The sequence below is a fragment of the Tursiops truncatus genome, chromosome 3 (assembly GCF_011762595.2).
Source record: "Tursiops truncatus isolate mTurTru1 chromosome 3, mTurTru1.mat.Y, whole genome shotgun sequence".
In the NCBI taxonomy this organism is placed as follows: domain Eukaryota; kingdom Metazoa; phylum Chordata; class Mammalia; order Artiodactyla; family Delphinidae; genus Tursiops; species Tursiops truncatus.
The window spans coordinates 78,170,277-78,182,521 of record NC_047036.1 but is presented as its reverse complement, the minus strand read 5'-3'; the positions used below and the strand labels follow the sequence as shown (position 1 = coordinate 78,182,521).

The 12,245-nt window shown below is 40.7% G+C and overlaps 1 protein-coding gene across 4 annotated transcripts in view; it reads left to right on the top strand.

The window, feature by feature from the left end:
• The window catches only part of LIX1 (limb and CNS expressed 1), a 57,179-nt gene extending 51,350 nt beyond the window's left edge, over window positions 1–5,829 (top strand). For all 4 annotated transcript variants that reach the window (XM_019929659.3, XM_073802339.1, XM_019929662.3 and 1 more), the window contains 2 exons: window positions 3,267–3,344; window positions 5,088–5,829. In XM_019929659.3, coding sequence (XP_019785218.1) covers window positions 3,267–3,344; window positions 5,088–5,375 — 366 coding nt within the window. In that variant the 3' untranslated portion in view covers window positions 5,376–5,829. The remainder of the gene's footprint in view (window positions 1–3,266; window positions 3,345–5,087) is intronic.
• The last annotated feature ends 6,416 nt before the right edge of the window (window positions 5,830–12,245 follow it).

The window sequence follows — 12,245 nt, the reverse complement described above, 5'->3', positions numbered from 1 at the left end:
TTTCTGGTTCTGTTCACAGAACTGTGGGTTCTGAAGTCTTAGGAGAACTGCTGAGTGGCATGAAAGAAATTTATCTGGATGGGGGGCTTAGTGCACAGATAAGAATAAGAGCTGAGAGGACATTGGGAGAAAAATATATTACTAAGGCAACAGTCGTCAGAGGATGGAATTAAGAGCTCTGTTGGCAATAGGTTGTTTCTCAGACTGGGCCACAAGGATGCAAGGACGATGCCAAGAGGGCTATTGGAAGCCACAGAATAAACTCAATATATCTTTCTGGGTTGTCAGCTTTACATGAAGATTGCAGGGTGGGGAAAGGAGTGGAGTCGTGTTTATTTTCTTCTTTTAAAAAAATGCGCAAACAATAGAATACAAAATTTAAGTGGAGTCTTAAGATAAAACATAAGACAATATGTCTTATTTGTAAATATTGTCCCTCCTGTAACACGGTAGAGACTATTCCATATCAACCAAAAGCGCATTCCTATTCATTTTTATGGCTGCAAAGCATTCACTGAGTAGGCTTGAGGGTACGGTAAGAAGGGCAGCACAAATTTATCTTCCTCAGTTACTGGGGTTACTTTTTTTTTTTTTTTTTTTTTTTTTTTGCGGTACACGGGCCTCTCACTGCTGCAGCCTCTCCCGTTGCAGAACACTGGCTCCGGACGCGCAGGCTCAGCGGCCATGGCTCACGGGCCCAGCCGCTCCGCGGCACGTGGGATCCTCCTGGACCGGGGCACGATCCCGTGTACCCTGCATCGGCAGGCAGACTCTCAACCACTGCGCCACCAGGGAAGCCCCAGTGGGGGTTACTTTGATAAGAAGCATAGTGGTGAGATCCAAATTAGGCAAGATTTGGTTATGGAACAAACCACTCTCACTTTTCCAAATTAGCATAAGAGGGGTGGGTTACCCAGACACTGGACCTAGGACCCTGGGCAGACGGTGGGGTCAGTGTTTGGGGCAGGAGGCGTAGCTCAGCTGGTGTCCATGTCATATTTTAATTAATGGAAACACATGGTTTTGCTTTTACTAAGGTCTCTGTGGGTTCTTGGGGTGCTTACTGTGCAGTAGTACATACACAAAATCCCAAACTCTATCCCAAACTGAAAAGAAGAAAAGCATGACATTCTAATGGCAGTTTTAGACGTGAGAATAGTGCTATTTTTTCTGATGATCTTATCACTTTAAATTTTACCTCATGGGCTTCCCTGGTGGCGCAGTGGTTGAGAATCCGCCTGCCGATGCAGGCGACACGGGTTCGTGCCCCGGTCCGGGAAGATCCCACATGCCGTGGAACAGCTGGGTCCGTGACCCATGGCTGCTGAGCCTGTGCGTCCGGAGCCTGTGCTCCGCAACGGGAGAGGCCACAACAGTGAGAGGCCCGCGTACCACAAAAAAAAAAAAAAAAAAAAAAAAAAAAATTTACCTCATAATTTTAAGATAACTGGAATCTCAGAGTGACTTTGTGTCTCCTGATTTTCACAGTGAAAGCGTTTTCCAGAGCAAGCAGACGTAAAGACAATAGAAGTCCACTTTTTTTGAATGGGCATAAGACATCTGTCTAAATGTTAAGTTTCCGTAACTAGCTTCATGACCAGGAAGTTCCTTAATTGTATTGTTATTTTCTAACAATTATGTAGTTGTGGTTTGTACTACTAATCCACAGTAGTTGTTTCTCTGGTCAAAAAAGAAAAAAAAATGCAGGTACCTTCAATGGAAGCCTGCGAATCCTAATACGATTAGGAAAATAAAATCTTCAGTATGTTGAATACACATTAGCTTGCCCTGGGTATCATGCAGGGAAAGGATGATGCTGATAGAAAGGCTTAATGCTGTGCTCAGCCCTAGCCATTGAATGTGAAAACTATGGGTGAGTTTTAATGTCAGTTCAACCTCATTGTCCATATTTTAAGGCATTTTCTTGACTGAATTTATAAACTTAGGGATTTTTTACAATTTCTGTAGTTTGTCCATTATATGTTTGTCCAATATATTTAAATTGTTTTCCTTAATACGTAATATTGTCGCATGATTTAAAAGGTGCAAAGAATGTCAGAGAAAGGTCTCCCTCCTTTTTTCTCCCCAGAGGCAACTCATGTTACCAGATTCTTTTGTATCTTGCCAGAACTCTTCTAGGCGTTTATAAGCAAATATTTATAGGCATCTCCTATTCTTTTTAATCAAATAGTAGCACGCAGTGTACATGTTGGACACTTTGCTTTTAACTTAACAACACCTCATAGAGACTCTTTATATTAGAACTAGAGAGCCTTCTCATGCTTTGTGATTGCAGCATATCTGGTAGGATGAATGTGTCGTAGGGAGGAAGAATCATTTTCCTTCTGCCCTTCTGAGTTCTTAGCTGAGGCCCCTGTAATAAAAGACAGATGAAGAAGAGAAAAACAGAAGTACACTTCATGTTTATGTGAGAGGTACCCAGGGAAAAATGAGTACCTCCACAGGGTGGCTTAGAATTCAGGATTGAATACCATCTTAATAGGGAAAGAGGAGAGGGGATATAGGCCTCTCAGGCCTTAAATAATCTTTAAGAAAGATGAATGGGCCCTCAGAAGAATAGATGGGAGCTATGATACTTTGTGACAAAGTTTGTCTGGGTGTGGAATGGACTTTAGTTTCTACTTCTGTGATAAGAGTCAGTCTTCCCTGGTTGATGCAACTTCTGGGGAGGGGATTTATGACAGTTGTGTTCCTTTTGGAGGATCTATCTTTAGGCAGATAAGGGGAGTTCAGAGAAAGCCTCTTTGCAGTTTTTAAAGTATTTACAGCTCAAAATAATCAATATACCCAAGTGGCGTATTTGGGGGTGCCGTATGCTGCTACACGTTAGGATGATATTTTATTTAACCATTCCTTTAAAAATGAACATTTAAAATATTCCCAGTCTTGGGCAATTTTAAAAAGTGATGCAATGAATAGCCTTGCCTGTACATTATTATAAGATGTGCTGGTATATTTACATAATTTCTTCGGTGTATATTTGTTAGAGCATATGTATTTTTAATGTTGAAAGGTATTTGTCAATTATTTAATAATTTGTGCCAAATAGCAAGGTAGGGAAGGAAAAATGCTCCGAAAGCCTAGGACTGTGGTATTTGAAAAGTCTCAAAGTGTTCTGACAGTACTGTATATTCTATTTCCCAAATATAGTTGGGGATCAGAGTTATGCCCTGCTCAGCAATCACTGAGGCACTTTCCTTCCCATTTCTGCTTTGAGACTAATGACAGGTATTTGGGTTTTATAGGAGCTTATGACCATTTTCCAACTATTGCACTGGAATGGAAGCCTAAAAGCCCTTCGTGAAACAAAGTGTTCCCGACAGGTGAGATTTTCCAGTAAAAACAGGTTTGCATTGTATGGACTGAGCAGATGGCTTGTCATCTTCCAGGATATGTATCAGTCCAGTTGCATCAGGGACTGACCAAAAATGCACACTCAGAAGAATGTTGGCTGGGCATAGGCCTGATTTAGATACCTGTACTGAATGCCAGAATGAAGGGATCATTAAGACAGACTTAGTTTCTAAGTCAAATACTGAATCTACTCTATGCACCTGTCCTGCCTGCTGAATGTGTGCCCTCTCCCACTCTTCAAGGCAGAAAGAAATGTGAGTCTGCACTGCTTCTGAACCTCCTCACTGAGAACAGGTAGAGTCGGTTGTGTAGCAGGAGGATTTTTCTCATCCCCACCAAATGTCCTTAAGGGACAACAGAAATGATTGTAAAGGTGGACAACCTGGTATTTCAGTCGCTCCCGTTTTTTGGTTTGGAAGTTTCTTCTTTATTTTTCAGACAGGGTCTCACTATTTCTTTGCTACCTATAAAAAGCACCCTTCTCCCCTTTTTTAGTAGCAAAGACAACCCCCTCTCCCATGCACTTAACGGTTCTCACCTACTGTCCCTCAAGATTTATTCTTCCTTTACCCCATTAGACTTCGAAGATGGTAGTTTGTTTTGAGAGTTTGCTAACAGGAATTTGTATGAGAAACAGAGCCTTTACTAGTCAGCAATATGAGGGTAGATGTAGGAGTTTTCCATGCACTGCAGCCCCAGGAGTTTTTAGTTGTTCTTTGCTTAGAAAGCCTGGCTTTCAAAATGTCAAAGATGGAAAAGAAATGAGTAGCTGACAATGGCTTTGGCTGTTTTTTTCTTTTCCTTTGATTTAATAAAAAGCCTTTGAAATATGCCGGGTTAGTTATAAACACTTTTCCATGATTGTTTTTAATTTGTTAAGGTCATAAATAAATACCATATGTTCTTGAAAATAAAAGTAAACAATGCATCCACTCCACAAGATCTTCTTAAAGTGCATCCATCAAACTTATACATGATGTTACAATGTATTGGCAAATTTTAAACATGAGAATTGACAGATAGTGACAAATTTTTAATTATTTGGAGACAGTGAGAGACAACGTACATGAAGGTACCATTATGATATCAATGATGATAATACCTATATTCCATAATACATTTTTAAAGTTCTTCCCATAGTCTCTGTGAGCCATTCAGTCTGTCATCTTCCTTATGCTAACAACATAGCAGTTAGGAAGTTGATTCTCCTGGTGTCTAAGTCTTGTCCTGATTCAAAGCTCCCTGCTTTCTGCAATGGGTGTGACCAAACCCAGTTCTGTCCGAATCCTTCTGTATAATTGTTTCCCTTTTTATCTTGCCAAAGGAGATAATGCTGAGCAGAAGAGTTCAGTGAATGAGATAATGTTCATACCAATTGTTATAGGAATGCATTTTCAAAGGAAGGTATATTTTCTAGCAAGGTCAGAGCTCTGTTCTGCGAACATTATTGGGTCATTCCTGGTGGTAGTGTTTTGATTCAACCTGGAGTGACCCTACTTTGTGTACCAGCTTAGCCCTCTATTTCCTTTAAGAGGTATGTCCTGAGATTTGGCTTCAGTTTGTGAACATCAGAGAGGTTTGGTTATTGGTAGAACCCCTGGGGGTGTGTTGGGAGTAGTGGAGGCACAGGAAAGGAGGCGTCAGAAGGCCATGAGCCCAGGTACCTTTGTTGCTCTTTACTGACACTCTGGACTTTGTTTCTTGGCTCCCAGGAAGTCATCTCCTACTATTCCCAGTATTCCCTAGATGAAAAGATGCGCAGCCACATGGCCCTGGACTGGATCATGAAGGAGCGGGAGTCACCAGGAATTCTCTCCCAAGAGCTACGAATGGCCCTGAGGGAGTTGGAGGAAGCCAGGAAAGCAGGACAAGAACTACGTTTTTACAAAGAAAAGAAAGAAATCCTGAGTTTAGCCCTGACTCAGATCTACAGTGATCCTGACACTTCCTCACCCAGTGATGATCAGTTGAGCCTCACGGCCCTTTGCAGCTATCACTAACAAGGCCAGGTCCCGGCTGCCCCCAAGGCAGGCAGAGGCCGGACTGTAACATTAGGAAGCTCATAGAAGGAGGTCATCAGAGGCTTTAGCAGCTATAGATGCTGCCTGAAGACTGTACTAATTCTCCCCACCCATTCCATTCATAGAATCTCAGAGTAGGAGGACCCTTATAGGACCCAACATGTCACTCAATACAATTTTCCCATCACACTCTCGACAGTTCCACCTCAGACTGAAAGGATGGAGACAGGATTGCTTGAAAAATATTTTCCAGGCCTGGCTTTAACCTGAAGCCTTGTTGACATGTGCCTTGCTAGATTATATATGTTGTTTAAAAGAATGGGTCAATGTAGCATCCCCGAAAAGAACACCAGCCAGGACTGGGGAAAATAGCATGATAGCAATTAAAAAATACTTGGGATTAAATAAACAATATGGATTCTTTTAAAAAATATACAGGGGTCAGAGTTTCTTCCTAAGCTTTGTAAGCTACAAGATCACTTACACTCTACTAGGTGTAATCCAAAACTTCAGTGAGGATTTTATCTGGACATCCCACTATCAAAGATTTTGAACTGGTAATAGTATGAGAATACTATATAAATGTAATGTGGCTTAAAATGTCATAGTAATAAATTTTTTTTTCAATCCACTCTTCCATATGGGGATAAATATCACCCAGGATAGTACCCTCACTTGTATTCCTCAAGAAGAATTAATATCCAATTTTTATGAGTCCTGCAATCAGTCATATTCATTTTCAATCTGCAAATAGATTAATTGATTCATTTTTATTTCTGCCACTTCTGTCATATATCTATAATGGAGAAAGTTACTGTCATTTCAAAGGTTAAAACATTTTGAAAAATCATTAGCATTTAACAATGCTTATATTCACATTTGATTTGTTTCTCATGCATTAGAGCAAAGGAACTATTAGCTGCCTTTGTTATTGTTCAAGAACTTAAGCCACCAGTATCTCAAACATAGTGTCATTTTTCAGTTTAAATTACTGGACTCTTCTTTAAAGAAGGGATAAAACATTGCCATCTCTTTTTCAAAATGGCTCGGATCAATCAACAGATTAGAAACCAAAAGCAAATACAAACCAATTTTTAGATGGTTCCTGGTCACTCAGATTTAAGAATGGCAGCAGTGTCAATTTTAAACACTTACAAGTATTTCCCTATTTTTAACATGGAAAGGATTATCTTGCATTTACTCCAATAATTCAAATTTAAGAAAACGGTTTTCTCAATTTTAAATAAGGTTTCTTTTTCTTCTTGTTTAGGCAAATGCACATTAAGTTTCATGAAAGCTAAAACCATTATAATTACATTAAAGTTTACAAAAATGTGAGTTTAGCTTCATATCTAAATATCTACAGTGCTAATTGTCACTCCTTGAATCCCCATAAAACTGTATACTGAGTACTATATACTGAGCATATATTTTGGAATTAACCTTGTTAATAAAAAATTAACTTCATACATCATATTTTTCACATCAGGGGAAAATTTAGCTATATATCTGCCCTACTCAAATGTCTTGAAAAAGTAATGCTATATAATATTAGATAAATTTTATTTAAAATATTGTTTTAACAAAAAAATCACATTTCTCCCCATAATGAGGCTAAACGTCACCTAGAAGAAATTTCCGAATAGGAATTAGAATTAATATTTATAATTTGAATAAATTTTAAAATTAAATTACTTCCTATTTAAAGTAATTTTTTCATAAAGTCATTACTCGTTATCATTTCAGAAAAGCCACAACTTCCCATGTTGGGTGTGATTAAAGGTAGGTACATCTGTACTGCATTTGCAGCCTTTAAAAATGACCAACTCAAGCTGACACCATCTAATTACATGCAGGAACAGGAATCAGCTGGGAGAATATTAAATGTATTCTCTGCCCTGCAATTAGAAAACTGTACCCATTCTGTACACTGAAAGCAGAGGTTCTGTCTTGGCCACTATCAGTTTTCCTGGCTGGTCAAAACTGCCTACTCTTCCTGCAATGGTAGGGAAGTTTCAGCAAAAGAAGCAAAAGTCAGAATCTTTGCCACTGCTGCTCCCTTTGATGCTCATTTATCACAAATCAGTTTCAGCTAAGACCTAATGGCTGTCAGTACATCACATAAATGTCTATAATCCTGGCCCTGAGAAGAGCAGGGTTGAAGAGCAAAGTAGGTTATTATTATTTTTCAATTTCTATGTCTTGTTCTCAATAGCACACTGTGTTGGAGGGGCCTAGAGTGGAGGATTCTCTATTTAAATATATGGAGCTATGTGTCTTAACCTTTTGTGGTTATAAACCCTTTGAGAATCTGATAGAAGCTATGGGCCTTCTCCTAGGAAAATAGAACGAAGCGTATACACACAAAATTACACAAACTGTGTCAGAGCGTATGTGGACCTCCCCAAAATCCATACATTGCTCTGTCCAAGGACCCCCAGTTTAGAACTTTTAATTTTGAGCACATACTTACAGTTTCTTAAGCTTTTCAGCAGGGATCCAACTAACTCAGACATCGTCCCATTAACCTATCTCTAAGATAAATGTCATCATCCTGAAATACAGAATTGCACTGTATTTTGACAAGAGATAGTTTAATTCTCACAAAACCCCAATACACCAGATTGTTATGAAAAAAACAGCTTGAAGCAAACTAGTCACTAAATTTGTGTGAACATGTTAGAATATTACAGATTTAATAAAGTCATTGTTCCTCTCATGATCAGAATTTGACTGTCTATTTGTTCAAAAGATATAGTCCATTGATATGTTTGCTGTTAAATTCATTCACCTATTTCTAGAAAATGAAAAGAATCAAGCCATAGATAGTCCTGAAATGCTGTACCTACATCAATGATGAATCTGGTCAGCTAGGTCTCAGGACAAAGAGAAAACATAAAGGTTTAACACCTTTCGGTTTCTTTAGGGAAAGCTTTTGAAGTCAGGAGTATTGTTGTAGTTGACTTTATCTCTGAAATGCTTCAGAGAGTTCTCCGTTATATCATGCCATGCCTTTCTTTCTTGTCAAAGGACAAAAGAAGCCAGACTAAGAATATTTTTATTATCCTTGACTATGTTTACAGGTAAACACTATTCAAGACATTATCTATTATATATTGTTGGTGTTTTGGTTTTTTTTACCTTGCAGAAATGCAAATATCAATCTTTCTTCTATGGTGTCCACCATGTTAAAGAGCGAATATTGAGATTGTTTTTAGCCAGGGTTCCAGGAAAATGAAAATTATTTTCCCTACTACAGTGGTTTTCTTTGGCTGCCCATTAGAAATATCCAAAGAGCTTTAAAAGATCCTAACTGGGGCTTCCCTGGTGGTGCAGTGGTTGAGGGTCCGCCTGCCGATGCAGGGGACGCGAGTTCGTGCCCCGGTCCAGGAGGATCCCACATGCCACGGAGCGGCTGGGCCCGTGAGCCATGGCCGCTGAGCCTGTGCATCCGGAGCCTGTGCTCCGCAATGGGAGAGGCCACAACAGTGAGAGGCCCGCATACCGCAAAACAAAAAAAAAAAAAGATCCCAACTGTCCAGACTGCATCCAGACCAATGAAATCAGACTTTCTGGAAGTGGGACCCAGGCATCAGTATTTTTTAAAGCTCCCCAGGTAGTTCGAATGTACAACAAGGTTGAGAACCACTGCTCTACCCAGGAAGTTCTGGCTCAGAGGCCTATGGCCTAACTATGGGAGTAAGTAAGTAACTATGTTACTTAACTTGGCATTGGCTCCAAATTCAAAATGTTGAGCTCTTCTGATTCAGGTAGGAGCAAAACCTTTTGCTTGAGCAAGAGGCTTTCCTGGAGCCCAGAACTAAAGCAGAGCAAGCATGCATGTGCGTGCACAAACACACACAACTTAGCAGGAGAGCCAGATTCCGCTCCAGGGTCCAGGCTTGCTTTCACAAATATGATATACAAACTAACTGCCCCAGAATCATCCTTTAAAAGTACACGGTCCTGGGCCACACCCAGACCTGCTGGCCAAATTCCAGGAGAGAGTCTGGATTATTTACCACTCCACCAGGTGTTTCTGATCACACTTAAATTTGAGTTCTTTTGGCCTAGAGGTACCTAGCACATTCTTTAGTAGGCAGCACAGCCCTGGCCTTCTGATATAACTAGCCTCTTGGCAGAGAGAGCACAGAAAGGAATAAAGGGGAGAGGGAAAGGTTGCCTCTTTACCCCTCCTGGAAGCTAGAGAAAAGCAGAAGGGGCAGATATATAGCCGCCTTTTCTCTCCCAAAAGAGCTCCCACTCTTTTTATCACTTTGGCTCCAACATTTGGAATTACTTTTAATCTCTTTACTAGAAACCGTGAAAATCTCTATTAGCCCATGGTTAAAGTCACTTCTTTAAACCTGACTAAACCCTGGTAGCACTTTCTTCGCTGGAGCAAAGTAGGTTGTGGGAAAGGGAAGCAGAAGCTTCTTCCTGCGAGCTGATGATTCTCTAGTGATTGTTGGTTTTCAGGTGAAAGTCCCAAATTGCTATCTATTTTTAGGCAGTTCCCAATTTTAGCAGCAATTACGTGTCACAAGTCCATTTGTAAGTCAGTTAGTTGTTCAATCCTGAGGATGCATTCTATAGGAGCAAGGTCATAAATGGTGGCCAGTTTCCTAGACTAGCTTGTATAAACAATAGGGTACCTTAAATATTGATTTATATGGGACCTAATATGCTCTAGGTTGTGGGCGGGGGAGAATAGAATAAGGGGCAGCTGTGGGTCTAGGGCATATTATTGTGGACCTACCTCCTGGGGGCATATTCCTTAGTCTCAAACTGGTTCTCCAAATAGTCCCCTTATTTTCTCTTTGCCCCCCACCCCAAGATTTAGCTTGATAATACCCCACCCCCTGCCATCACTTGTTGCTTCTTCTGATCATGGTTTCTTCTACCTGCTGACTTACTGAAGAAGGGCTTTTCTCCTGCCTTTCCTACAAACACTTTGAAAATTTCTAAGAATTGGTATCACTAGAAACAGGAACATTGGATGACCTAAAAATGGCAGCTACTAAGCCACTTGGCAGGTCCTGTGGGGAAAGACACAAGCACATGAACCAGGACTGCATTATCATACTCATCCAGGCCCCTAAAGTTTCCTGCTTCTTTGATGTTCTCATTTGGCTCCACAGGCATTGCCCCATCCTGATCATGGATGTCCCATAGCTAGCCAGTGATTCTGGGTAATCTGGCTCAAAACTACAAACTGGACTGATCAGTCTGTCCCCCTCAGGAATGTGAACTAAGAAACATGGAAGGAATTTGGCAGTTCAAGTTGGGAGCTGAAGTTGGAAGGGTCATGTCCATGAGCGCTGTGCAGGCTGAAGTGATGAGGAAGTAGGAATGATGAGTCAGCAGAGGAAGCTGGTCAGTAGAAAGAGGAGAGGTGGTTGGTGTGTAGAGCAGATGCAAGGAGAGGCAGAAACACAAGTCAAAGGTGAGAGCATGAGGTCCACGAGGAAACCATGAGAGCTGCTGGCCCAAGCACCCTTCAGTAAATTCACTTACTCTTTACCTGAGTGGATCACATGCTTTGCAACCAAAGAAATCTCACTTTACTAATTTCAGAGCAAAATTGCTCTAGATTATCCTGGACTTTTCATACTAAGAATAGCCCAAGAAAGCTGACATGAGGAAAAACCTATTCAAGCAATAGAAATGCTGCTAAGAAAACTAGACTTAGGACTGGTGACAGAGTTAAACTTTTCCCCACTCACTGCTCCTTCCACTCCAATGTAAGCTCTCAAACCAGTCAGGAGTCCTTCCCAAATCTGAAATAAACTTATGTATTATGTGCTAACCGTCATGTTGTTCCTCCCCCTACATAGAAATTCCTGTGTTCTCATGTTCCACAGGAGATATACAGACACAGAGGGACATAGAATTCTATTTTTATGAAGATAGAATTCATAACCTCAAATAATTGTTGTCTTCTTTAAAAATTAGTCACCTTGGGAACCTAATAACATGCTCTGACAATGCTCAAGAATGCTGTCTTTCCCAAAGACATTTCTGTCACGAACTTCTCCTTGGGAATGGAGTCTTTTGTCAGAGAAAAAGGAGTCAGTCTCTTTTGTCAGCAGAAAGCACCTTGCCATCCTGAACTGACTAGTTTATTTCAGTATCTTGACTATAAGGCCTAATACTTAGCAGGTACTCAATGAATGTTTCTTGAGTAGAAATTTGTCATCAGTGTCTTGGTGCCTTCCTTACTCCTTGCTTGAGGAGTTGATTCATTCATCAGACCTGGCTCTGTTCTAGCAGATTAGTCAGGAATCACTAATTAGTCAGGATTAGTAAGGCAGAAACTCAAATCAAACCTACTAGGCAAAAGGGAAGTATATTGGCTCAAAAAGGGGAGTTTATTGACATAAACAAGCCCCAGGACACTTTTCGCTCCAAGTACATCTGGATCCAGGAGCACAAACCAGGACTTGATCTCTCTCACTATATAGACGTGTACATAGGTGCACATCCATGTGTATCGTTGCTCATTTCTCACATCTCCTTTCTTTTGTGTTGGCTCCATTTATAAGCAGGCTCTCTCCCCACAGAGCAGCAAGATGGTGGCCAGCAGTTTCAGTCTTACATCGTAGCAGAATGAGAAGTTCTCTTCCCAGCAGTGTAAATCCAAATTCCAGAGCCGAGTGCCACAGTGTTAAGAGTTGACTCAATCACCCGAGTCACATGTCTGCCCCCTGGAACTACTGATGAAGCCATGCCACCTAAATGACTTGGACCTAGTAGGGGAGCAGTAGTCATCTCAGGTAAATATGGGTTCAGTTACCAATATAGGGAAAATGTGGCCATTTCCCAAGGCATTCTTTTTAAAGATGTTTT